The sequence below is a fragment of the Panthera leo genome, chromosome A2 (assembly GCF_018350215.1).
Source record: "Panthera leo isolate Ple1 chromosome A2, P.leo_Ple1_pat1.1, whole genome shotgun sequence".
Lineage (NCBI taxonomy): Eukaryota > Metazoa > Chordata > Mammalia > Carnivora > Felidae > Panthera > Panthera leo.
In genome coordinates, this window is record NC_056680.1 from 6,043,439 (window position 1) to 6,069,470 (window position 26,032).

The 26,032-nt window shown below is 54.8% G+C and overlaps 3 protein-coding genes and 1 long non-coding RNA gene across 13 annotated transcripts; 1 reads left to right on the forward strand and 3 right to left on the reverse strand.

Moving 5' to 3' along the window:
• Positions 1-2,858: 2,858 nt before the first annotated feature.
• On the reverse strand, positions 2,859-5,140 carry TRAPPC5 (trafficking protein particle complex subunit 5). 3 transcript variants are annotated; one of them, XM_042928258.1, is made up of 2 exons: positions 5,071-5,140; positions 2,859-3,471 (listed from the first exon to the last, which is right to left on the reverse strand). In XM_042928258.1, exon 2 carries the CDS (start codon positions 3,457-3,459, stop codon positions 2,893-2,895), a length of 567 nt encoding a protein of 188 aa, XP_042784192.1. In that variant the 5' UTR covers positions 3,460-3,471; positions 5,071-5,140; the 3' UTR covers positions 2,859-2,892. The 3 variants fall into 3 exon arrangements, with proteins under 3 accessions (XP_042784192.1, XP_042784193.1, XP_042784195.1); XM_042928259.1 differs by lacking the exon at positions 5,071-5,140 and adding an exon at positions 4,954-5,064; XM_042928261.1 differs by lacking the exon at positions 5,071-5,140 and adding an exon at positions 4,976-5,044.
• Positions 5,141-6,215: 1,075 nt separating this feature from the next.
• On the reverse strand, positions 6,216-9,294 carry MCEMP1 (mast cell expressed membrane protein 1). 2 transcript variants are annotated; one of them, XM_042928256.1, is made up of 7 exons: positions 8,785-9,294; positions 8,328-8,465; positions 7,666-7,794; positions 7,388-7,438; positions 7,163-7,309; positions 6,817-6,841; positions 6,216-6,697 (listed from the first exon to the last, which is right to left on the reverse strand). In XM_042928256.1, exons 1-7 carry the CDS (start codon positions 8,876-8,878, stop codon positions 6,622-6,624), a joined length of 660 nt encoding a protein of 219 aa, XP_042784190.1. In that variant the 5' UTR covers positions 8,879-9,294; the 3' UTR covers positions 6,216-6,621. The 2 variants fall into 2 exon arrangements, with proteins under 2 accessions (XP_042784190.1, XP_042784191.1); XM_042928257.1 differs by having other exon boundaries at positions 6,817-6,882; positions 8,785-9,289.
• A 2,486-nt stretch (positions 9,295-11,780) lies between these two features.
• Positions 11,781-25,824, forward strand: LOC122213889. Of its 6 annotated transcripts, none has more exons than XR_006199678.1 (5): positions 11,781-12,527; positions 13,465-13,654; positions 23,536-23,671; positions 24,595-24,732; positions 25,717-25,824. It is a non-coding gene; the product is annotated as an uncharacterized LOC122213889 (long non-coding RNA). The 6 variants fall into 6 exon arrangements; XR_006199681.1 differs by having other exon boundaries at positions 24,599-24,732; XR_006199677.1 differs by having other exon boundaries at positions 24,620-24,732.
• RETN (resistin) lies at positions 14,369-15,852 on the reverse strand. 2 transcript variants are annotated; one of them, XM_042928262.1, is made up of 4 exons: positions 15,765-15,852; positions 15,458-15,582; positions 15,026-15,103; positions 14,369-14,505 (listed from the first exon to the last, which is right to left on the reverse strand). In XM_042928262.1, the coding sequence occupies exons 2-4, from the start codon at positions 15,570-15,572 to the stop codon at positions 14,369-14,371; spliced, it is 330 nt and encodes a 109-aa protein (XP_042784196.1). In that variant the 5' UTR covers positions 15,573-15,582; positions 15,765-15,852. The 2 variants fall into 2 exon arrangements, with proteins under 2 accessions (XP_042784196.1, XP_042784197.1); XM_042928263.1 differs by having other exon boundaries at positions 15,458-15,632; positions 15,765-15,814.
• Positions 25,825-26,032: the final 208 nt, after the last annotated feature.

Below are 26,032 nucleotides of genomic sequence, written 5' to 3' on the forward strand. Positions count from 1 at the left end.
CACCACCAATTTCTGCCTCCTCCAGACCCCTCCCAGCCCCCAGGCCAGAGCACAACTACCTACCTGAGCTCGGCAAAGGGGACTCCCAGCCCCACTCTGCAGGTCACCCAGGCCAACGTTGGGATGACAGTCATCACTGGTTTCCCTCACTGAACCCTCCAAATCCTCAGGGAAAGCCATGTGCAGAATCTGTCCACTTCTCACCCCTCCAGCAACTGCCTTGGTATAGCCCCTGCCCTAGCTTGCCTCAATCTCTTCTTCACTGTCCCAGACCTTCCAGAAGTTTCCTTCTGGCTCAGAGGAAAAAAAAACCCACAATCTTACAGGGTGCTTTGCAATTGCAGAATCCCTGCAGCTTGCCTTGTCTCCCCAGCTTCACCTCCTCTCTGCCCTCCCCCAACCCCAGCACCTACACCAGCCTCCTCACTGGCCCTTACACATACAGGCTTGCTCTTTGCCTCAGGACCTTTGCATGTGCCCCCTCCCCTGCTAGCTCTTCAGTGAGGGCTATCCTGGGCTCCCCATCCTTCCTGTTTAAAATGACACCCCTGACTCCGGCTCCCTTTTACCTTGGATCTTTCTCACCACAGAACATTTCCCCTTCCAACCAAACTTGTCACTCACGGATCTGTGTGTGCTCGCTGCCCCCCCCCCCCCCAACGCCCAGGGCTAGCATGTGAGCTTCAGGAGGGCAGGAGCATTGGTCTTGCTCTCAGCTGTGACCCCAGCAGCTGACACAGAGTAGGTGTTCAATAAATAGCTGTTGGATAATCAATGTGTGTCCATGGGCAAATGACCTCTTCTCGCAGAACCCACTTTGTGGTCTGTTCAACGAGGGGGAGCCTCATGTCTGGCTGGCTCGCCGAGGGCTGGTGCTGGGTTCCTCCTCCTCACCCCCTACCCCCGGGCCCCCGCCAACCTGTCTAGGGGCTTCAGGACTTCAGCAGGGACTTTATTTGCAGCTCACAACCCCCCGCCCCGCATCCCGCCCTCGGGGACCAGCCCATCTCTTCCTCCCCCTGCCCTTTCTCTCTGGCAAACTTCACTGCCAGGCCTCTGGATGCAGCAGGCTGGGCCATCCCTGCCTCCCGCAACCTGCCCCTCACCCAGCAGGCCCTGCAGGCCAAGCTCACCAGGGTCCCCGGGGGACCTGAGGCTGCTAAGCCCAAAGCCTCCCGCAGCTCCCCCGGCTTCCCAGGCACCAGGTGCCCTGCCCACTCCACCCAGACGGGCGGCTCCCGCCACTGTGCTGACTCCTGGACCTGCCTCCTGGACTCCAGACCTCCAATCCTCCTTGGCTTCCTAGACATTGACCCCTTGCCCCCGATTCAGACTGCCACTGTGACCACCCCCTTCCCCAGGCAACAGCTATTTCCTGACCATGGCCATCCCTGTGCTATACACGGGAGGCGCCCCCAAGTTCCATTTATAGACCACGTATCTTCGAGATGTGCCGACGCCCCCCCCCCATCACCCTGGTTGGAATTCCCGAAACTGCCCCCTGACCAAACCCGGCGCCTCGGGTCTCCCCACCTCATGCCTGCCTCCACCATACACCCCAAAAATGCAATGGAAAAGCTGCATCCGTCCTGGCCTTAAACCCTCCATCAATGGTGAAGGGACCCAGCCCAGGGCACCGCCAAGTTCTCCTTCACATCAGGCTCATTGAAATCCAGGGGGAGGGGGAGGGGGAGGGAGGAAGAGACATTTGAAAAGTTTCCCCCCAAAAGTCTGGCAGGATGGACCCTGGGGAGGAGGAGCTCTCAGGAACCCTGCGAGGGTGGTGGGCAGAAGGGAAAGGCAGGGTTGCCTTAGGCGTCAGATTTTACTTTTTAAACAAGGCTCACACGGGGCACCTGGCTAGCTCAGTAGGTACGGTATGCAACTCTTGATCCTGATCAGGGTTGTGAGCTCGAGCCCCGTGTTGGGTGTAGACGTTACTTAAAAGTAAAATCGTAAAAAAACACAGCAAGGATATGTTCATGTATCATCGATATCAACTTCAAAATACGGTAGGCACCCCGAGATTTCGGAAGTGAGCCCATCCATTTCCCCAGGTCTCCGGGGGGTAATTCTTAAAATGCGCCCCCCCCCCCCCCCGGAGCATCAGCCAGTTCCTGGGAACTTCCAGAAATGCAAATGCTCAGCCCACTCAGATCTGCAGAATCGGAAACTCTGGGGGTGGGGCCCGGCCACCCCAGTTGGAACATACTCTGTGCCCTAGAGCACCGCTTCTCAAAATAGGGTACACAGGAATCCCCTGGGGATCTTGCCGAATGACACGCTGTTAGTGGGCCTTCGGGGGGGCCCGAGAGTCCGCATTTCTGACAACCTCCCAGGAGAAACGGAGGCTGCCTGTCGTGGACCACACTTTGAGAGGCAAGGCTCTAAAGCAGGGGTCAGCAAAGGATCCCCCTCTGCCTGTTTTCTAGACACACAGCCGCACCCAATCCTTGCTGTCTACACCGCAGAGCAGAGTGGCTGGACAGAGACTTCTAAGCATAAAATCCTATCTGGTCCTTTACAGAAGAAGTGTGCCCGCCTGATGGAGCCTCTCTCCGCCTGATCCCTCCACCCCCCACCTCTCCGGCCTGGCCTCCAATCGTGATTCCAGAGAGGGTCAGCATCCTCCTGCCTCCAGCCACGCCAGCAGCTCCTTCTGCAGACTTCTCTCCACACTGCCCTCCCCCCCCCAGCCTTCCCCCCGGCCCCGTCTGGAAGCCCACCCCCACCGCAGCCCCACGACATCCCAAACAGGCTTGGGTCCCGGCCTCCCTCACCAGCCTGAGGCAGGGACCTGGGTCGAGGCGTTGAGCAGATCTCTGAGGCCCCCCCACAAGACACAAGACACACTTGGGAAGGGGGCTCTCTGCATCTTTATCTCCCGCGGGGTCAGCGGCCCTCCAGCGCCCGGTCTCGGGCTATGACGGCCTCCTCAAACTTGATCATGAGCGTGGTGCCCTTGTGCCAGTGCGCCGTGACCTTAGCAGGAAAGCCGCTGTGCGTGAGCACCGCCTCCACGATGCCCGCCGTGAAGCTGGCGCAGTTGAGCGTGCTGTTCTCCTTGGGCACGGAGATGTAGGTGTTGATGAGCGGCTCCCGCTCTATGATGTAGAAGGTTCGCGCGTCGTCGTTGGCCTGCTCCAGCTTGTCGGCCTCCTTGCCGAAGAGCGCCTTCCACACGGCGCCCTTGACGAAGAGCAGGGCGCCCAGCACCTTGGTCTCGCGCCGGGCACCCTTTTCGCGGGCCACCAGGGCGTCCAGAACGCGCGCGCCCACCTGGCGGCCCAGCGCGGCCAGGCGCGCCTGCAGCTCGGCCACGGAGAAGACGCGGCTCTGGCAGTGCTGTACCAGCTCGGAGAAGAGCAGCGCGAAGGCGCTCAGGCTCACCTCGGTGCGCGGCCGCACCAGCGCGCGCTCCAGCAGCGCCGACTTCCCGCGCGTGAAGCGCGCCTCCATCCTGCCGCCGCCCTGCGGGGACACAAGGAAACGTGTGTGGGGCGGCGGAGGGCGGGGAGGGGGTGCGGGGAACGCGCCACCCGGTCCGTGTGCTCCACTGCTGACCTCCCGTGTAGGAAAAGAAGAGGGGGAAAGAAAGGGGGGCGTCCGCCTGCGCGTAAAGCACGCCCCCTCCATGAAGCCTAAGCCCGTGAAGGAAGACGGGGAAAGAGGCAGGTTTGCACCTTTGGGGGCAGGGGGGAGGTGGGAAGACACAAGAGGGGGAGGGGAAGGGGGCGCTGGAAACCACTCTTAAGTTCCAGGCGATTCCTACGCCTTAAGTTTCCTACGTGGAAAGGCCCTCTGTGCCGTGCCCCCTCTGCCACCTGTGGGAGCGACTAGAGAACTAGAGCATGGGGGGAGGGGAGGGCCGCGTCAGAATAGGGCAGGGAGGGGACAAGGATGGGGAGCCGTGAGAAGACCCGGGTACTGTCCCCTGCAAGCGCTCCAGCAAAAACAGCGCTGACTTCTGCAGATGAAGAGAACATCCCCGCCTCTCCCCTGCGGAAAGCCAGAGAAACGGGAGAAGGCAGTAGGGTGCGTCAAGACCCATGGCGGGGGTGGGGGGGGGGGGGGGGCTGCGGTTTGGGGGACGAACAGAGGAGATGCGAGGGGCAAGCTAGGAGGAACCGGCTCTGGCAGCGCCCATGTGTCAGGCACGACGCACGCCTCCTTGAGACGTGGGCGGGCCTGCGTTTGTAAGGAAGACTGCAGGGGGGGAGCACAGAAGGCGTTGGGAACCCCTCCATCTCCGCGCCCTCCAGAAATGTAGCTGGACAGTGGAGGACAAGGTGGAGGAGGCCGAGGCCGACTGTGAGACCCGAAGTTTGGGGGGCCCAGGAGGGGGCGCTGTGATCCTCCCATCCTAGCGCCCCAAGCCAGTGGTCAGTGGGGGAAGAGACCCGGAAAAGCCCAGAGGGGGCGCTAAGATCTCCGCGGAGCGGATCTACGGTGGGGGTGTGGGGGACAGGAGCTGCTGGGGGGAATCCCAAGGGCGCGGAGACACCCTCCCTCCAGGCCCCCAGTCCTCGCCCATTCAAGTGTGAAGCCTCTACCAAGGGTGGGGTCGAGAGGAGAAGCGGAGAACCCCCTTCCCACTACCAGGGAAGGAGCCAGAGGCCGGCGGGGTCTGGGGAGGGTGGGCCTGCCCCAACGAAGTCTGTGGGGGGAGGGGGGGGAAGGCCAGCGGGGGAGGGAGGGGGTCCAGGGGCTCCAAGACGCCCCCCAGGTGCGCAGCCGACTACAGGAGGGCCCAGAGCGTGAGACGGGGGGGGGGGGGGGGGGGGGGGGAGGGTTGAGACCCCTCCACCGGGCTGTGATGGGGGCCAGTAAGCTAAGCGCCGGAGAGGCGGGGGCCCCAAGCCCCCCACGCCGGCGTGAACCGGGCAGAGGGCCGGGGAGGGAGCCCACCCTCCTCAAGGACCCCCCCCCTTGCGTGGGCCGAAGCGGACGGACCGGGGATCGCGGGCGCCGAGACCTTAGCCCGGGATCCCCAGGCCCACCGGGCGCGGCAGGGTCCGAGAACGGGCGAGACCCGACGCGGGTAGGGGTCGCGGGCGGGCGGGGTCTCACCAGGGTACTGAGGCCTTCGGTTCGGCCGAGCAGCTTTACGGCGCCGTAAAAGGCCTTAAGTGCGCAGGCGCTGCGGCGGACGGGCTCGTGGGCGGGGCGCGCGCGCTCACGGAGATTCCAGAGAGCGGCCGCCTGGGGGCGCGCGTGTCCGGGGCACCCGACGGAGGGGTGTGGCCCTGAGGCCAAGGGCCGGGCTGGCGTGGGGTGCCAAGCGCTCAGGCAAACTGCACGGATGGCTACCGGCTCAAGGGCACACAGTTGACGATGGGCCCATGTCTCGGTCTCAGGGGCACATGTGTGCCCTTGGGCATACGTCTATTTGGCCTGGGAGCACACCTATGCCTTGGGGACACAGTCTCTGGTCTTAGGGACACGTGTATATCCTTGGGCACATGTTCTCTCAGGGACACACGTCTGCCCGTGTGCACATGTCCATTTGTCTCAGGGACAAACGTTTGCCTGTGGACACATGTTCTCTTAGGGGACCTACGTCCACGAGCCAGGGGCACTTAGGGGCATGCGCACTCATGAATACATGCTCAGTGGGCATATACACTCAGAAATAGTTATACCCGTGGGGACATGCTTAAGGGTTCAGATGTATCTGTGGGTCCCCCTACACTTAGGGAGACATTGTTAAATTTTTTTTTAATGTTTATTTTTGAGAGAGAGAGAGAGAGAGAGAGAGAGAGAGAGAGAACGCGAGTGGGGGAGGGGCAGAGAGAGAGAGGGAGACACAGAATCCGAAGCAGGTTCCAGGCTCCGAGCTGTCAGCACAGAGCCGGACGCGGGGCTCGAACCCACGAACTGGGAAATCATGACCTGAGCCGAAGTCGGACGCTTAACCGACTGAGCCACCCAGGCGCCCCACTTAGGGAAACAGTGTATATCTCGGGCCACAAACCCTACTGGGCACACAGTCTCAGGCACCGAGACTGTTACTCACTGGGTACAAGTTCATGGGCACAAAAGGACCCATTTAGGGCATTCGTGCTCACACACGCTCGTGCCCCCAGGGCTCCTGGTTATCACATCCGCGTGCTTGCTGTGTGACTTTCCTCATCCCTTAATACTTGCAGACCCTTCGCCACCGGGTCCCCACCCCCCACCCCCAGATGCTCCCAGGAACAGATCTGAAAGCCACATTCTTTCCCATTGGCCTTTATCGTCACAAATCACAAAACGTGAGTGCAGAAACAAGTGAACGCACAAATGTACCCGCTCTGCACACCCTCGGTGACATAATCAGTCACACACTGACACCCACCTGTTCACACAACACAGGTAGTGACAGGGTACACACTCAACACCCGCAGTTACAGTGATGTACGGGGTGCTCCACACACACACACACACACACACACACACACACAGCTCCATGACATTCACACACAACATACCACAGGACATTCACACGTGTTCACAGTGCAACACGTGTTACCAACACCCGCGCTCAGGCTGACACACTTCTGCGGTCCTTGCTGACACAGCCGCCCACTGGGTCATGTGTTATCGCTCCCATGACACCATGAGGCACACATGCGGCCGTCTTCACGGGGAAGTGCAGCCCCGTCCTCCAAGCTGCAGCCGGGGTGTCAATGTCTTCTCATTTATTGAGCTGTGGGCTCTGAGCAGGATGAAGACCCAAGGTCAGGCAGATCCCTTCCCCGCCCCCCCCCCCCCCCAACGAGAAACCAGGGCCAGAGGTGTGGCTCCCTCCTCCTCCACCTCCCTAGCCCAACTTACGTGGCTGCAGCTTCTTCTCTAGTACCTTGGAGATTTCATGTAATTTAGTCTTGATTTGGCTTAAGTCTGGGGGCAGGGGGACAGGAGAAAGCTGGTCTGGGCCTCAGACAAGACCCTCACCTTTACTGGAAGCCTCTTCCCTGCCCCCTCCGCCCCCCCCCCCCAGCCTGGATGTTGCAGAGCCCATGTACTTGGCCTTCCCTTTTTAAGTATCCCCGCCCAGAGGGTGAGATCCATCACCCCCTAAACCCTGAGCACTGGGAGGGCAGACCCCTACTGTCGCCTCCCCCAATCCCCCGGTGCCCAGCATGAGACAAAGCCCGCCAGTAAGGGTCTGCAAGGGCACCTGTTGACAGCGTCTTCACTTTCTCATTCCCGATGTGGACATTTGTGTTGATCATGCCAATGACCTGCCTGGCCTCTGTGACGAGCTGCTGGATGCTGCTCCAGCCCTGTTTCTGCTCCTCCTGACACTGTTGTCCCGAGATGGAGACTGAGGCAAGAAACAGACACGTCTGAATCACCGCTGCCCGCCCCGACCCCATGGGCCTCCCCCAGGTCCCACCCTTACCATTCTGGAGCTCCCTTTTCACGACCAGCAGCTCCTGGGACACCTCAGAATCTGTTCAGGAGGAGGGGCGAGGGAGGCAGGAAAACCCTTGAAGCGCCCCCAGTTGGGCTGTCCTGGGAACAAGGGTGGGGGAAGGGAGAGCAACGAGGGAGAAGGGAGACAGGGTGGGAACACGGGGCCTCCCCCACCTCCCGAGGCCCCCCTTTACGCCGCCCCAGCCCCCTCCCCACCCACCAAAGAACGACAAAAAGGAAAGTGAAACCGAAGACCCTACTCACTCTTCACCAGGACCAAGGCCAAGAGAACGATGCAGAACAGGGCAAGGAGGATGTACAGGCTCAGGGTGGCTCTGTGCAGCCAACGAGGGACCTGGGCAGAGTCTGGGGCCGGCCTCGACCAGGCTGGGACTGGAGCAGAGGCAGGAGAGGTGACCTCCAGGGCCCAACACTGCCGCTTAGACCGTCGGCACTGACTCTACACTGAGCTCTGACTCAGAGCTGTCTCACCTGCTCCCACTCCTGCCGATACAGCCACTGCGACCACCAGCATGCACCCTGCCCACAGCCACCAGTAGTTGTCCGTAACGCTGTCACCGTCAGGTCTCCCCCTTGCCATCCCCGTTACCAGCACTCACAACATCAGCAGCAGCTGTCACTGACGCCCATCCACCTCAGTGCCTGTCGTTATCAGCACTGTCCCCAGCAACAAGTCTCATCAGCTCTTGTCTAGGTGGTTCCTTCCTGATCCACTGCACGATCACCTCACCATCAACATTACCCACACTGTCACCAACACTCCCACCAACACCAGCACCACTCGCGTCATCATCGCCACCTGCGGAGCTACCCCCTCGACTGTAACTCACAAGCCCTGAGGCCACCACGCCCCACACCATTGCCCCAGGCCTCCTCACAGTGCCCTTGTTCCCGTGATGTCCTACCAGGGGCCCCTCCCGAGGCTGTGAGGTTCGGGCTGGCAGGTGGCTGCTTGCCTCTATTCTTGGGTGGTGAATGGCTGCCCCTTGGTTGCTCCTGGTTTCTGAAGGTCAAGGTGATATTCTCATAGTCAGGGTCTGCACCTGTGGGTGGGTCAGTGAGACTGGAAACCTGCCTGGAGCTCTGGGGCTGGGGTGGGGGTCGGAGGGGGGCTCAGAGATCTTGACTCAACCAAACCCCTGCAGATAACAGATTTCTGGGGATAAAAGACAAGGAATGGGGAAACAAGATCTGCTTCTTGCTTAGGTGGAGAGGGCGTGCGTGAGTGTTTGGGGGGTACACGTACACACGTGCCTTTTGGGGTAGGGGAGGGAGCCCTGTGACCCAGCTTTCAGCCCCTTACCTCTCCCATCCCAACCTCTCCCTCCTGCCATCTCCCCTCCCCACCTTGAGGTACCTAACCTTCCTTATGGGCTGGGGCCCTCTGTTTCTTGTCTTTGAAGGCTGCTGCTTGCATCTTGACCTCTTGATTCATGCAGATTTCCTCAGACCCCATGGTTCCCAGTCTGCCAATTTGCCCACACACACCCCACCCACCGGAAGGTGTCACGGCAGATGAGGAAATCTCTGGGTTGAGGGTGGGAGGAGGAGAGGTCAGCCTCCTCTTTTCAGTGATCTGGGACCCTCCGACCCTGGGGCATCCTCTCCTCCCTCCCAGATCCCTCCTAAGACTGGGAGATCCCTCCCAGTCTTAGGAGTCCAGAGGTTTCACGGAGGGTGAAGCAGAGAAGCCCATGGACCCAGAGACAGGACAGAACAGTCAGGAACCCGTGGCGGTCATCCTGTTGCAATATACAAATGTATTGAATCAACACTTGTATACATCAGACTTACACAATGTCACATGTCAATTATGCTCAATGTAAATAAATTCAAAAGAATTTAAAGGATGATCAGGAACTTTACAGGAAGCTGTGTGTGTGTCTCCCCAAATGAACTTTGTCCCCTGCCCCTCTCGGGAGAAAACCTGGGGCACCTGGGATCCCCACCTTTCAGGTTTGAGGCAGCCGGGCTTGGAAGCAGGATTCCTGAGCCTGCCCTGTCTTTCTCCCCCCCCCCCCCCCCCCCCCCCCCCCCCCCCCCCGCGGCCCCAGTCCCACCCCTCAGCTCCACCCCAAGAATTCTGCTTCTTTAAGGCCCCATGGGAGGAAAGGAACGGATGTAAGGCAAGAGGACCAATTACTGGAGCCCCACCCACATCTGGGACTGAGGCCAGACCCACGCCTTGACCTAACCCTGGATGTGGTGTCCCCTCTCCCCGGGTCCCCAGACAGAGACTAACTGGAAACACTCACTCTCATCCACACATCTGCTCACCTACCCACACTCACACACACTCCCAAATACCCTTACACATCTGCTCACATAGTCACATGGCTTGCTCACTGGCATGCCTCTACATGTGCTTGCCCTAGAGAAATATCCATATTCATGCCTTCACTCTGTGGCACTCTGTCTAGATGTCTTAGAGCTCTCTTTGTCTGTGACCTTGAAGACTGGAGATAAAAATGAGACAACGTGTACAGGGAATTTTCTCTTTAACTTTAGAACAGTGCCTTCTGGTAGAAATGTAATGTAAACCACATCTCCAGTTTAAAATTTTCTGGGGGCGCCTGGGTGGCTCAGTCGGTTGAGCGTCCGACTTCAACTCAGGTCACCATCTCGCGGTCCGTGAGTTCGAGCCCCGCATTGGGCTCTGGGCTGATGGCTCAGAGCCTGGAGCCTGCTTCAGATTCTGTGTCTCCCTCTCTCTCCCTCCCTCCCCCATTCATGCTCTGTCTCTGTCTCAAAAATAAATAAACGTTAAAAAAAATTTTTTTTTAAATCATCTTAAAATTTTCTAGCAGCCGCATTAAAAAGATAACAAAAAGACAGACTGTTAATTTTAATAATGTATTGTACTTAGCATAGTACAATTATCACTTCAGCATGTAGACGAGACTAAAAAATTATTGAGATGTTTTTGGTTTTTGGTTTTGAGACCTTTCGGTTTTGGCTTTGAGACCTTTTTTTGGTACTAAATCCTTGAAAACAAACGTGTCTTGTGTTTACACTTAAGGCACATTTCAAGTATTTGATGGCTGCCCTACTGGACAGCGCTGGTCTAGACTATTGATGAAGTTTTGGGGCGATGGGTCCAGAGCCAACGGCCAAGAAAGAATTCTTAAAGATGTCTTGGTGCAAAAAAGGTGATTTTATTAAAGCATGGGGACAGGACGCCTGCTCAAAAAGAGCTGTGCTGGAGTTGTGACAGGTAACTCAAATATGCCCTCATTTGGGAGGGGATCAGGGGTGGAGTAAGTCTCTAAGGAATTTTGGAAGCAGGGGTTCCAGGACCTTGCGGGGTTGGCTGTTGCTAGGGAAACACCATTTATTACTGTTTGATAAAACCTCAGTCACGAGACCCTTCAGATGTATATGGGGGAGGGGCCAGAAGCTGGGAGGATGGTTGCCAGCATATATCTTGGGGCAGTTGAGATAAAGGAAGTTGATTTACAGGATCCTTGAGGTAGGGATCGTGTTAAGCTAAGGTTTTTTTGCCCCCAGGAAAGTGTCATCCTTGAGGCAGCTGAGCTCCTAGAGGGACGTCACTCTGCTGGTCACAAGGACTTGTCAATGGGCTGTAGGCAGTAAGCAGATTTGATTTTTCATTTGCCTTAGTTTCCCACATCACCATGGCAACTACTTAAACCCCTTTCCTTTGTTCTTGGGTAGCTGGGAGTGTCCAAGGAATATCACACAGATCCCACCCAGGCGAGGGGGGTGGGGTAGGGTGGGGTGCTAGTTTGTGCTCAGCCTGCCTCGGCCTCCCTCATCAGCTATCCTAGTTTCCTCCCTTTGGAAAAATAAGTAAAAGAGAATTTAAAAGACTTTTATGTGGGAGAAGTATGTTTTAGCTCTTAAATGTGCAATTAAACTGTTCTCTAAACTATTGCCAACCTTGTCTGCTCAGAGATTGGTTTAATAGTGATTCGATGGCAGGGGCGCCTGGGTGCCTCAGTCGGTTGGGCCGGCAACTTCGGCTCAGGTCATGATCTCATGGTTCATGGGTTCGAGCCCCGCGTCGGGTTCTGTGCTGAGAGCTCGGAGCCTGGAGCCTGCTTCGGAATCTGCGACTCCCCCTCTCTCTCTGTCCCCTTCCCAGCTCATGCTCTGTCTCTCAAAAAATACATAGACGTTAAAAAAAAATTAAAATAATAGTGATTAGATGGGAGCTCCTCCCTCTGACCTTAGAAAGAAGTCAGCAACTGAGGAATTCAACTCCCTTTCCTGATGTAACAGCCGCGGAGGAGCCGGACCAATGGGCAGCTGGCTCTGCTGTGATGGACAGGTGCAGGGGGTGGGGCTGCAGCACCTCACATTACGGAAGGTCAGTTGAAGCCAAGACCAGACTCCAGCCCTCTGGCAAAATGGTAGCTGTGAAAATGGAGGCCCACAAGCAGTCATGAGAGGGCTCTGTGGGGTTCCCTGACCAGCCCCTGCCATGGAGTAATGGTCTCAGTTTTCTCTTAAGAACGAATATGTGTCTCAAGTCCAACCGACCGTAAACCAGAGGTTGGTTTAGAGTGGGCACATGATCCAGGCCCAGCCAATCAGAGTCTAAGATTCGACACAGGGGTGGGCAAATGAGCCAGAGTCAGCCAATGAAGCTCAGGCCCGGGACTTTTGTTGCATTTACCAGGAAAAAAAGGCATTTCGTCTTTTTTTCCTCTCCACTGGGACTCTCAGAGACTGGGAAGATGTAAGCCTGGAGCTGTGATGGGGAAGGACCTGCTGAGAGAGAAGCCAGCACTGAGGAAAGCAGACCGGAGAGGCAGTCGGGTCCTGGAGGCATCATTTGATACCTGGATCCAGCCATACCTGACATTATTCTACCCTGAGCCTCTCAGTTACATAACCCAGAAATTTCCTTTTACTTTTGCTCACACTAGTTTGCAGTGGCATTTGTGGCACTTGCAACTAGACCAATCTTGGCTGCCTCACGGGGCTGGGCAGTTGGCAAATGAGGAAATGGAGGCTTAAGAAAGGAGCTTGCCTGTCCAAGTGTGCACTGTGGGACAGAGAATGACTGTGTTGGAAGTGAAGGCTCTGAAGAGTACCCTCTTGGGGTCCAGATACAGGGGACAATTGAGTGGGACTTGGAGGTAAAGTCACATTCTGATCAGAATCTGGGGACAAAGGAGGGCACCCTCCTCCACATCAGTGAGGGGCGGGACAGGCCAGGTACTAGGCTCAACTTCTCTCCTCCTCAACACACTTCTGACTCAGTGGTCCCACCTCAACCCCATGGCCGCCGTGGGGTTAGGAGGGAGGACCTAGGAGAGGAACCTCTGGATTGGGGTCTGGGTGGGCTCCAGGGGCAACAGGAGTGTTTGTGATGTCAGCTTATGGCCACCAGGAGCAGACAGGAGGCTGTGGCATCGTAGGAGGTGGGTGGCGGTGGAAGGAGAGTCCAAAACATCTTGAAAACCAGGATCCCACCCCATTGCCCATTCCCAAGTCCCTGGAGCGTGCTGCTGGGGACTGTGACATTTGAGGCTGGGGTCCCTTTCAAGACCGGGCACCAAGTGTTCTGAAGTCTGAGTCTGTGTCTTTCAAGGGACTGGGTTTTAAGATAATTTAAAACTATCTTAACTAATAGGATTATTATTTGATAATAATAACAATAATAATAATAATAAATTAGGATTAGGAGTCCCAGGGAACTGGACTCTGAATCACCAGATTTGTGCCCCCAGGAAGCTGTGCAGGGGTCGCACGTGACTCATCTTCTGGGTCAGAATTCAGACTGAGATCGCGGTCATTCCAGGCTGGGATGGGGACTCTGTCCAGGGCTTAAATATGTCTATGTGTCTATGCTCCTCTTTCCACGGGCACACCTTTGTGATTCAGGGGTGCCTCCTTGTGCCTACGTGTGTGTGTGTGTGTGTGTATGCGTGTGTAGGCATGGTGTATCCCTGTGTGACCATAGTAACTAGGTTGTGTACTGTGTGCACATGGCCGTGTGTAACTGTGTCCGGACATGGAGGGTGTGCACCTGCGTGGGGTATCCACGTGCGTATGCGGTTATTTATTTAACAGACATTTCCTGAGTGCCTACTATGTGACATGCTCTCTTTGAAGCGCCAGGGATACACCAAAGAGCGGACAACTACCCTGCACTCTGTTTTCATATTCAAGTGTCCGTGAGGGTGTATCTGCCGCGGGTTGTTAACTCCTCGAAACGGCGCCTGCAAGTGTGAAAACGTGAACTCGCGGTTCGTGGCCTCAGGTAAGCGTCCTCCGCCGGCTCCGGTGGAGAGTCCTCCCTGTCCACGGCCTGGCTTTGCCTGTGCCTTGAGGGACTCTCAGTGAGGTTGGGGAGTGAGGGACGGGGGCTCAGGACTCTGGGCTGAGAGGTGATTCAGGGGTCCACCTTGACCCTGGGGCTACTGGGGGCTTGGGGGGCCTGGAGTGTATGAGGGATGGGGGGGGGGGGGGGGGGGGGTCCCCGTGCCGTCCAGACCTAGACCCCTGATGAAGCCTCGTTGTGGGGGCTGGGGCAGAATGAACGAGCGCCTTCCTGGAAGGCCAGAGACCCGAGGGTGATCGTCAAAGTGGCCTCAAAGGTAACACCCACTTCCCCTCCTGAAGGAGGCGATGCTCCTTGGGTGTGAGTGTCCTTAGAGGAAGTTGAGGCCCTCTTCTCCGAGGCAGAGGTGGGGGCAAACATGGCAAGAGGGGGATGGCCAGAAGAAAGCCACGGGCGCCGCCCCCCGGCCACCGCCTCCCTCCAGCGTCTACGTGTCCCGCTCTTTTCGGAGACGGCCAGCTCTCTCCCCCAAACCCCAGCAAGACAGCGCGGCGCCCAGACCCTCGCCGTCGTCTTCTCAGGGTTTATTTCCAGCCCCGCCCCTCCGAGGCCTGGCCTCGCCCCATCTGAGGCCCGTCCCCGCCCCTCTGAGGCCTGGCCACGCCCCCCAGCCCGAGCCGCGCTCGGGCGACCTCAGGCGGGGGCCTGCACGCGACAGCAGCGAGCCCCCGTCCAGTCCATGCCCGCGCACTGGCAGTGGCAGGTGGTCTCGGCGCGCACGTCCCACGAGCCGCAGGCGGAGCCACAAGTGCAGGCGGTGACGGCGAAGCCTGCCGGCGAGAGGGGAGGGAGCTTGGCCCCGAGCCGGAGGCTACGGGCCTGGGGGTCGGAGGGGGCTGGAGGCTCCAACACCTGGGAATGGGGGCCGCAGTGCTTGCGGCAGGGAGGCCGGCGGCTGGGGGGCCTGGACTCTCCAGTGTCCTAAGGAAATGCGGTCCCGGAGCGGGGGCCAGCCCCTCCTGCGGGGAGGGCTGGGGCTGCAGACCAGGACTCCAGGGAAGCGGACTCGAGCAACCGAGGCTGGGGGCGCCTGGGGGGCTCAGCTGGTTAAACCTCGGACTCAGCTCGGGATCCCAGGGTTGTGGGATCGAGCTTCGCGTTGGGCTCCTGCTGAGCCTGGAGCCTGCTTGGGATCCTCTGTCTCCCTCTCTCTCTGCCCCTCCCTTCCTCTGTCTCTCTCAAAATAAAGAAACCTTTAAAGGGAAAGAAATAGAGGCTGGTCTTAGGGGGAGGGGGTACGGGGTACTGGGAATATAACTGAGAGCCTGGACAAAGGACTTCTGTACTCACCTAAGGGGCAGGTGGCCAAGTCACCCCTGGAGGTGACCGTTCGGCAGCTCAGGCCGATGGTCCTTATTGTCTCAAGGACTGTGGGAGAAGAAGGGACCGAATGAGACCAAGCTGCCCCTGCCCCACTTTCATGCTGCCGGGGTGGTTTGGAGACCCGCCCAGGGGGTCTGGAAAGCGCTTTGGAGGAGGGCCCAGGTGGTCGGGGCCCTGGTGGAGAGCGAGAGCCGTGGGCGGGCAGCTCACCGCCTCCCAGGCTCCCATGAGTGTTTTAGAGGAAGGAGGATTTGGGGCTTCTGCTGAAGGCCGAGCTGCATGGGGGCTGCGGTTGGGTCGGGTCTGGGGGTGAGGTTTGGTTCTGGTTGGGGCTGGCTTCACGGTGGCTCTATGTCAGGAGTTAGAGGGGTTTCTGAGGCCCCTGCTGAGGGTCCTCACTTGAGCGGGTGCCGTCCTGGATCTTCTCATTGATGGCTTCCTCCACTGGACACAGAGACCTGCCACACACCAGCAGCCCCAGGACAGGGAGGAGGAGGAGGGGAAGAGCCTTCATTCCGCAGGCACTGCAAGAGGGGACCAAGACACCCACAGCTGGGTCCGGGGAGGATGGGGCCTACAGAGCAGGAGGGATATGGAACCCTGGGTCCCTGTGGGGGACGCGGCTGGAGTCCCTGCTTTGCCATGGCCCCCTCGGGCTGGGGCTCTGGGCTGAGCCAGGGCTGGGCTCTGGGCAGCCGTCACTTACCCTCTGGATGGACTCAGCAGGCCAAATCTCGGACACTGATTTCGTGCCCCTGCCACATGTCCCTCTTTAAAGCTTCTGAATGTGGAGCTTCCTGTCTTGGCAAAGTTTCTTGGCCCCCTGACCCTCCCATCCCACATCCAGGGCCAAGAGGAAGCCCCCAGGCCAGACTCCAGGGGCCTAGGGGTGGGAAGCCCTGCCACAGTTTTCCCCATTCAAGAGCCCCCCCCTTGTCACATCCGGGCTGGGGCTGGTCCAGGAGGTAGTGCCTGGGGCATGATTCCAGAAGCCCTGGTTCCAGACGCTGGGAGTTTTGCATGCAGGGGTGGGGAGTGCAGGCGAGGCCAAAATAACCTCCCCGTGTGTGAACTGCATAGGAGGTTCATACCCGGATGCCCATCAACAATGGAATGGATACATTCATGGTTTATTTTCCTTCAATGGAACGATCCACAACAGATGGTGACAAACGACAGCCCATGGGACAAATCTGGCCCACTGTCTATTTCTGTGCAGCCCAGGAGTTAAGCATGGTTTTACGTTTTGGGGTTTTTTGCGTTTTTTTTTTTTTTAATTATTATTTTTTCAGGGCGAGAGAGACAGAGCGTGAGCGTAGGAGCAAAGAGAGAGAGATGCAGAATTCGAAGCAGGCTCCAGGCTCTGAGCTGTCAGCACAGAGCCCGACTGGGCGCTCGAACTCACGAACCATGAGATTATAACCTGAGCTGAAGTCGGACGCTTAACTGATCGAGCCACCCAGGCGCCCCAGAACCTCATTCCTTTTTATGGCTAATATTCCTCTGTATGGACAGGCCACCTTGTGTTTATCCATTCTTCTGTTAGTTGTCGTGTGCATTGTTTCCACCTATTGGGTGTCGGGAATGATGCCTCTGTAATCATCGGTGTATAAACATCTCTGAATCCCTGCTTTCAGGTTTCTTGGGTATATACCCCGGAGTGGGATTGCTGGATCATATGGCAATTCTATGTTTAACTCTTTGGGGAGCTGCCAAAGAGTTTTTACATTTTTAAATCGTTGGGGGGAAAAAATGTAATCCTTAGTGACATATGAAACGTATATGAAATTCAAATCCCAGCGCCCATAAATAAAGCATTCTTGGAACGTGGCCATGGCCACTATTTTATAGATTATCTGAGGCTGCTTTTCCTAGGTCAGTGGCAGAGTTGAGAAGTTGTGACAGAGACTGACTATATGGCCTACAGAGGTGAACCTGGCTATATCTGGCCCTTTACAGGAAAAAAAAAAAAAAAAATTGCCCACCCCGGTCAACAGAAATGAGTATGAATGAGAGATCACACTGTATCGTTTGCAGCTATATGCAATAGTCTGGAAGATTCTCACCATTATAATTGTGAGCAAAAGAATCTAGGCCAGGGGTGCCTGGGTGGCTCAGCTGGTTAAGTAAGCATTCGACTTCGGCTCAGGTCATGATCTCACAGCCCATGGGTTCGAGCCTTGCTCTGTGCTGACAGCTCAGAGCCTGGAGCCTGTTTCAGATTCTGTGTCTCCCTCTGTCTCTGCCCCTCCCCTGCTCATGTTCTGTCTCTCAAAAATAAACATTAAAAAAAAAAGTAAAAAGTAAAAACAATCCAGATCCAAAAAATAATATACCACACAAATTCATATACTAAAAAGGACCAAAAATGGGTGCCTGGGTGGCTTAGTTGGTTGAGTGTCCAACTCTTGGTTTTGGCTCAGGTCAAAATTTCACGGTTCGTGGGTGTAAGCCCCGCGTGGGGCTCTGTGCTAACAGCATGGAGCCTGCTTGGGATTCTCTGTCTCCCTCTCTCTTTGTCCCTCCGCTGTTCACACGATCTCTCTCAAAAATAAATTTGAGGGGCGCCTGGGTGGCTCAGCCAGTTGAGCGACTGACTTAGGCTCAGGGCATGATCTCACTGTTCGTGAGTTCGAGCCCCGCGCCCGGCTCTGTGCTGACAGCTCGGAGCCTGGAGCCTGCTTCGGATCCTGTGCCTCCCTCTGTCTCTGCCCCTCCCCCACTCATGCTCTATCTCTGTCTCAGAAATAAATAAACATTAAAAAAATTAAAAAAATAAATTTGAAAAATATACATTAAAAAAAAAACAAAAGGACCAAAAAAAGAAGAAAGGAAAAAAAAAAGCACAACGAATCTATGCTGTTGGAGGATGGAAGTTTCCTGGGGAGTCTGATGAGAAAAGGGCAGATGGAGGGTTTCTGGGAACGGAGTGAAAAATTTGAGCTTACGCTCAGATCCGCACCCGTGTCTTTCTGTATGTCGTATTTTGGTGAAAGTGATAGGTGTGTGTGAAATCCCTGTGTAAAAACAGCCGTGTACACGAGCCAAAGTATAGGCAATGCTTATTGAGCACCTACTATGTACCAGATGTGACGCTATGCACGTGTGTGTGGTGGGGAGCAAGGGGACACCCCTCCCCCTCACATCCCGCCATGCACTTTGCCCTGTCGGAAGAAGACAGACACCAAGAGAGTGCTCAGCCAGCCTCAACCCCCACCAGTCACTTGTGCCCTGAAGGACAGGAACCCGGTTCTGGGAGAACTTCTGACATTAGAATGTCCCACCCAAGGGACGCCTGGGTGGCTCAGCTGGTTGAACGTCTGACTCTTGATATCGGCTCAGGTCATGATGCCATGGTTCATGGGTTCGATCCCCGCATCGGACTCGGCACTGACAATGCAGGATTCGCTCTCCCTCCCTCTGCCCCTCCTCTCCCCCTTTCAAAATAAATAAACTTAAAAAAAAAGAAGAAGAACATTCTTCCCCAGTGGAAGAATCCAGGGAGAGTTTGTGGAGGAAGAGATGGCTGAGAAGAAATCAGAGGATGAGACAAGTTAAGCAAAAGAACCCGTGAGAGAGGGCTTTCTGGGTGGAAGGAACAGCATGTCCCAAGGCCCTGGGAAAGGACAGGATGCACCAGCTTTGAGGAACTGAAAGAAAACTAGGGGGGCAGGAAGGCAGAGAGCCTGGCTGGGATAAGCAATGTCACAGGCTCCCTTCCTTGAAGGGACAGACACAGCTTGGGCACAAGGGTGACTCGGGAGGCAGCAAAAGTCATTGTTTGAGAGTTCTGGCTCTTCAAACCCTTTGGTCTCAGAACTTTTCGGGTAAAAGCTTTTGAGGGGCACAGAAGTAGCAGCTCTGACTTCAGGTTGGGTGAAAAGCAGGGGGAGTATGAGGAACCCCTAGGATTCCTTGGAATCTTAGTTTGAAAACCCTTAGTTAAGTAACAGGAAAGGGCCACAGCCCTTTTCATTGTCTTTAAAGAAAAATAAAATATTTTCGGGATGCTTGGCTGGCTCAGTCAGAAGAGCATTCGACTTCTGATCTCTGGGCTGTGAGTTCCAGCCCCACGTGGGGTGTAGAGATTACTACAAAAAGGCAAAGTTAAAAAAAAAAGAAAAAGAAAAAGAAAAGGGGCACCTGGGTGGCTCGGTGGACTGAGCATCTGACTCTTGGTTTAGGCTCAGGTCGTGATCTCAAGGTTCATGGGATGAGTCCCTCACGGACCTATGCTAATAGCACGGAGCTTGCTTGGGATTCTTCCTCTCTCCCCACCCCTCCCCCACTCATGCATGGGCTCTCTTTCTCTCTCTCTCTCTCTCTCTCCCTCTCAAAATAAATATTAAAAAAGAAAGAAAGAAAGAAAATAGAAGTGCCTGGGTGACTCAGTTGGTTAAGTGTCCAACTTCAGCTCAGGTCATGATCTCCGGGTCTGTGAGTTCGAGCCACGTGTCAGGCTCGCGTCGAGCTCTGGGCTGACAGCTCAGAGCCCAGAGCCTGCTTCGGATTCTGTGTCTCCCCTCTCTCTCTGCCCCCCCCACCCCGCCCACACACAAACACTCATGCTGTCTCTCTTGTCTCTCAAAAATAAACGTTAAAAAAATCTTAAAAAAAGAGAAAATGTTTTCATTATCCCTGACTTCTTTTTTTTAAGTTTATCTATTTATTTTGATAGGGAGCGACAGAGAGAACTCAAGAGGGGGAGGGGCAGAGAGAGAGGAGGAGAGAGCCCAAATCAAGAGTCAGACACTTAAGCGACCAAGCCACCCCTTTTTACCCGCCCCCCAGATTTCTATCAATGAAACTGAGTTCTAGTGGCCTCGATTTTGCATCAAATGCTATCAAATAAAATTCCAGAGCCAGGCCTTTAAAATGTATAGTATGGCAATCACACACTTTATTGAGGGATGATTTTCGTTAAATAAACCACATCTATCTTAAGCATTCAGTTGGATGCATTTTGACAAACATATATACCTGCAGGCAGCACGAATGTTTTGTTTTTTCCCAAGTATTGTCTCTTTGAAAATAAGGTGTAATTTACATGAAGTAAAATTCATCCTTTTTACTGAGGTCTATGAGTTTCCACAAAAGCATAGAGCTGTGTGATTATCAATACCAAATGCTTTTTTCTTTTAATATTTATTGTTGAGAGAGAGACAGAGACAGAGCGTGAGCAGGGGAGGGGCAGAGAGAGAGGGAGACACAGAATCTGAAGCAGGCTCCGGGCTCCGAGCTGTCAGCCCAGAGCCCGATGTGGGGCTCGAACTCACAAGCCATGAGATCATGACCCGAGCTGAAGTCGGACGCTTAACCGACTAAGCCACCCAGGCGCCCCCAACACCAAAGTCTTCTAACTTAAATGATGGTTGGAAAAAAAGGAGTTTCCCAACAATCTGAAGGAAACCTGTGTCCTGAAGTCTACTGCAGACAGAGAGGATTTTTGTGCCCCGTACAACTGGTTCTCCTGTGTGGTGCAGCAGATCCTGGAAATATTCACAACTGTTAGCGGCTTGTGTTCGCCTCGGTTACTGTACATGTGCCCTTGAAGGATTGCTTTGCAGGCACGGAGCCTGGGGAACTGACCTCTAGAAGCAACATGAGCTTCCGGTTGGTTTCTCGCCTCCCTGGGCAACAGACAGCTTGCTGTTCTGGTGACAGAGCTGAGCTGACAGGTGGCTGAGCCAAATCAGGAAAGAATCATTGACACTTGCTTCCTGTCCCGCATGAATGACAGGAAAGTAAAAGCCTCGGAACGCTGCCCGATTTCTTTAAGCGAGAGCTGGCGAGCCTGGCTTCATTTATAAACACTTCTGACCTGGTGGGGGAGGGGTGGGGCGGGCGGGGAGTCTGCAGGCAGAAGGGGGAGTCTAAGCAGCAGCCAGCAAACAGCACAGGTTTGGAGACGATAAGCTGTGGGCTCTGGCAGGAGCTGACCAGGCCAGGCTGTCCCCTGGGGCAAGGAACAGAGAGAGTCTGGAGGCCGGGTGGTAAAGATCATGGAGTTTTCCAGTGTTAACTCCCTGAGATTTTCCTTTGCAGAGACCTACTCCCGCCTCTCAGCGTCCCTGGCTCGGTTCCTTGGGCCTGTTGCCTCCTTGCGGAATATTTTCCATCGTGGAGGCTCCTCAGGGAGCTCTGAGGCGATCCCATCTACTGTTTGTGGAGAAATTTACACATGTGACCACCATCCTGTCAGGTAGATGAGGTTATTATCTCGACAAAAGGGGTTGTTGAGGCTCAGAGAGGCTAAGTGATTTGCCTGAGGTCACACAGCAAGTTGTCCCCACTTTCCTTAAAAAAATAAAAAGAAGGGTAGGGGCCTCTGGGTGGCTCAGTCGGTTAAGTGTCTGACTCTTGATTTTGGCTCAGGTCATGATCTCAGGGTCGTGAGATTGAGCCCCGTGTCGGGCTCTGTGCTGACAGCTCAGAGCCCAGAGCCTGCTTCGGATTCTGTGTCTCCCTCTCTCTCTGCCCCACCCCCGCTCATGCTCTGTCTCTCCCTGTCTCAAAAATAAAAATGAAAAATTTTTTGGAATTAAAAAATTAAAAAAAATAAAAGGAATTCCAAGAATACAGAAGTTTATAAAATAAATGTCCCCCATATTCCTACTCATGCAGAGTAATCAAAAAATGGGGCGATTACAGAGCAACCTGCACCCCCCCCCCCACCTTCAGCTGAGGAATATGAATATAAGGGGATAGAGGGGAGGTCTCATCTGGCCAGAGCCTCCACACCCCGCCTCCACCACGGCCTCCCGCGCTCCCTACGACCGCCTTTCCAGTTCTCCAAGCAGCCACGTGCAGTTTTCCAAAATGGGAAAACTCACCTGGGTGAAGTCGATCCTTTCAAAGGGGAGATTTCAGGCTCAGATTTGCCCAATGCCAAAATCTTCCCTTTTAACTAAGGCATGTTCCCACCCCAACCATGGGGAGCGTGGTACATGGACCAGGGAGGGGGTGCATGGAGAGCAAAGTCAGGGGGGTAGAAAGAGTTTTGTAGAAACTGCCTCCATCCAGCCTAGCTTTTTTAGATTTCACATATTAATTTTTTTTAATTGTTTTTAATATTTATTTATTTTTGAGAGAGAGAGAGAGAGAGAGACAGAGCAGGGGAGGGCAGGGAGAGAGGGAGACACAGAATCCGAAGCGGGCTTCAGGCTCTGAGCGGTCAGCACAGAACCTGACATGGGGCTCGAACTCACAGACCGTGAGATCATGACCTGAGCCAAAGTTGAATGCTTAACCAACTGAGCACCCCAGGCGCCCTTCAATCTTTTTTTTTTTTTTTTTTAGTGCTTATTTATTTTTGACAGAGAGACAGAGACTGAGAGAGAGTGGGGGAGTGGCAGAAAGAGGGAGACAGAGGATCTGAAGCAGGCTCAGCGCTGACAGCTGAGATCCCAATGCGGGGCTTGAACCCATGAACCACAAGATCATGACCTGAGCTGAAGTCAGATGCTTCACGGACTGAACCGCCCAGGCGTCCCTAAAATAGCTCTTATAAGGAAAAGCAACTGAAATGTTAGTTTCATTATGCTCATCGACTCGGCTCTGGGGCTGTGAAAGATGATCGTTTCGCAAGGTCCTCCAAAAGTCCTAAAAATACAGAAAATTCCTTGACAGCTGTAATCAGGTCATAGAAAGTCCTAAACCATTTTACCTTTTCCTGGCACCCTATGGCTGTGGAAAACGCCTCCCGCTATCTTGCATAAATGTCATACGCTCATCTGGGCGGTGGACAGTTTACCAAAGTAAACAGAGGAGGGTAATAAAGTGCAGTAAATAGTGTCCCATTCTCTAGGAAGGTGTTTTTTGTTTTTTTGTTTTTTGTTTTTTTAATGTTTGTTTATTTTCGAGAGGGGGAACAGAGGATCCGGAGTGGGCTCTGTGCTGACAGCAGAGAGCCCAGGGCGAGACTCGAACTCGCGAACCTGTGAGATCATGCCCTGAGCCGAAGTCAGATGCTTAACCGACTGAGCCACCCACGTGTCCCCCATACAACAATCTTAAAAAAAAAACAAAAACAAAAACAAAACTCATAGAAAAAAGAACAGATAGGTGGTTGTCAAGGCGGTTCGGGGGGAGGGGTGAAGGTGAAGGTTGTCAAAAGGTCCAAACGTCCATCTAGAAGATGAATGAATTCTGGGGACTACAGCTAACATTACTGTATTGTATATGTATTCTTTTAAGTTTGTTTATTTTTTCTGAGGGGGGAGGGGCGGAGAGAGGGAGAGAGAGAATCCCAAGCAGGCTCAGTGCTGCAAACTGCCTTATAAGAGAATAGATTTGTAAAAGTTCTCACCACACACGCGCACACACGCACACACACACATTCACACACGGTAACTATGTGTGGGGTTGGATGTGTTAAGTAACCTATTACAGAAATCATTTTGCAATACATCCATATATCAAATCACTACCTTGTACACCTTACATTTATACCGTGTTATATGTCAATTACATTTCAGTAAAGTTGGAGGGAGAGAGAGTCCACACGAGGGAAACCATACAGTGTTTGTCTTGCTCCTTCTGACTCGCTAAACGAGGCTTCACATGGATCTGCAGAACCATCCAGAATGGGGCACCACACAGAGTGACTGCTTCGTACGTGTTGCCTTCCCTTACCATTATTCCATTATTTTCCCAGAATTTCCCCAGCCGCCGACAGGGATTGAGGCTCTGAGTGCTCTCAAAAAGCACTGTGGTCACTAGAGGCAGGGGTGGGGGGTGGGGCAGAGCCCCAGCCGGGACCTCCCCGTCCTGTCCTGTCCCCACCGGCACCCCAGCCCTGATGACTCCGTCCGTCTCTGGCCCCCGCTGGAGCAGAAACTTCCCACTCACAAGACAATTTCTTCACTCTCGATGCCTTTTCACAATATTCTTGGCAGCTGTTGGTTAACTTGCGTTTTAAGATTTTGAGTAACTTTAGAACAACAGAAAAGGGAAGCTCGCCTCGCCTCCTCGCTGTCTGGGCTCCCGTGGAACAGACATTCTCCTTTGATGTTCCTCCCTGTCTGGAGGTTTCCTTGGCTCACTGAGTCACACTCACTTCCCGTTCCTGTGCTGGGGCCACGGAGCCCCTTCCTACCAAGGAAGGTGAAGGCGTGGGGCACTCCTTCCTCTGCCCCTTCCTCTGCGGGGGTCCTGCCTGTCCCCATGTGGCCACCACCCCTCCAGCGAGCCCTGGAGCCTCACGTTTGCTGTAAATTGAGCAAGTTCGAGACCACAAACCTTTCCCCTCCTTGTATGACTTGGATGAGGTATTATTCTAGAAGAGGCCCCAGGGCACGGCAAGGGTGGAGAACTCCCACTCGGTGCATTCCTGATGCTGAGAACCTTAGTCCTCACTTCTTCTGGGGCGGGCCCTCGGACCCTCCAAAGCGCTGATGTTAGCCTGAGAAATCCTTTTTTGCTCCCTTTGTGGGGCCCTCCTTCTTAGCCTGCCCAGGGCTGGTCCCCATTAGAGTGTTAAATAATAATAATATTGTATCAATAATGCATTATTATGATGATCATCATTACCACAGCCAGAGTTTCCTGGATTCTTCCTAGTTGCTTACAATGTGACCGTCCATCACATGGTCTCCACCCCAGACCTCCCTGATAAACTCAGATCCTGCTGCCTCCTGGGGCTCCTGGGGAGAATACCGAAGACAATGTATCAGGTTGTTGCTTTCTGTGGCTTTCTATGTCCAACTAGTTGCGGAGGGAAAGGTCATTTGAGAAGGATCCCAGCTAATTCCAGTGGAAGGATTAATAAGGTTGGAAATAAGCCTCAAGAAATCATGGGTCCAGGCGTTGAGACTTGATAGCAGCTAACACCTTTATGGGGAGAACTGGTGGGGACAAGGGGGCATATACCCCACTCCCCCCAACCCACAGATCAATTGAAACATCATGACATTATGGATCCCCTGAGAAGGTACAAGTATCCAACTCCACCAGGGAGAGAGGATTCTCATCTACAGCTTAAGCTGATCTAGGCTATGGTGCTAACCACCTGTTGATCGAGGAAACCGCACGGTGGGGATGGTGGGGACAGACGCTAAGGAACAAGTTGCATAGGGTCACGAAGAAGCAGCCAGCCAAATCCAGAATGGGGGCCATTCCCCAGGACAGGAAGACAACCCCAAAATGTCCTAGTTGGGATAAATGTCCTGAGGAGATAAGGCACTGTGACATTTGAGCTAAAACGAGAAGGAGGGAAGGATATGGAGATTGGGGGAAAGAGCATTGTAGGCAAAGAGAACAGGTGCAAAGGCCCTGTGGCTGGAAGAGCGTGGTGTGTTTGAGAGACAGCAGCAAGTCCAGCCTTGCTGTGGCTGAGGGAGCCAGTGGAGTCACGGAGGGACCTTGTTAAAGCAGAGAGAGGGAGGTTGGATCGTATTCCCATAGGAAGGTTTTGAGAAGTCTGAGTAATGCCTGCAGAGGGCTTGGCATGATGCCTGCGACATGGTCAGGGCCCGACACTGCTGGCTGCTGTGGCCCAGAAGGGTCTGTGAATATCTGTTTGAATCAAAATGTCCTTAAGTCGGAGACGTGACAACATCTCCCAGGTACAAATAAGGGGCAGAGGCCGGTGTAAGCACCAATTTTGTTGCTGCGGGGAAGCACGGAGTCACCGCTGGCTTACTTCTTGTCGTTTCCAGCCAGGGCCACCCAAACTCCAGGCGCAGACTGGAAAGTGTGAAGAAACCGAAAAATTGGGCCACAGCGCCCCCTGGTGCTCGCAGCGCTCACCTGCTTAAGCGACTTCCCCCCCCCCCCCCCCCCCCCCCCCCCCCCCCCCCCGGAAAGCGAGTTTAAATATTAAACTGTGAAACTATCTCCCTCCCACTCCGGCTCGGCCAGTTAAAAGGCTTCCCTGCCGAGGCCTGGCGGGGAGCCGGGCCTCCAAGGCGGGCGTCTCACCGCCACCCCGCACCCCACTCCCTCGACGGACCCTGTGCATCTTCCCGCCCTGTT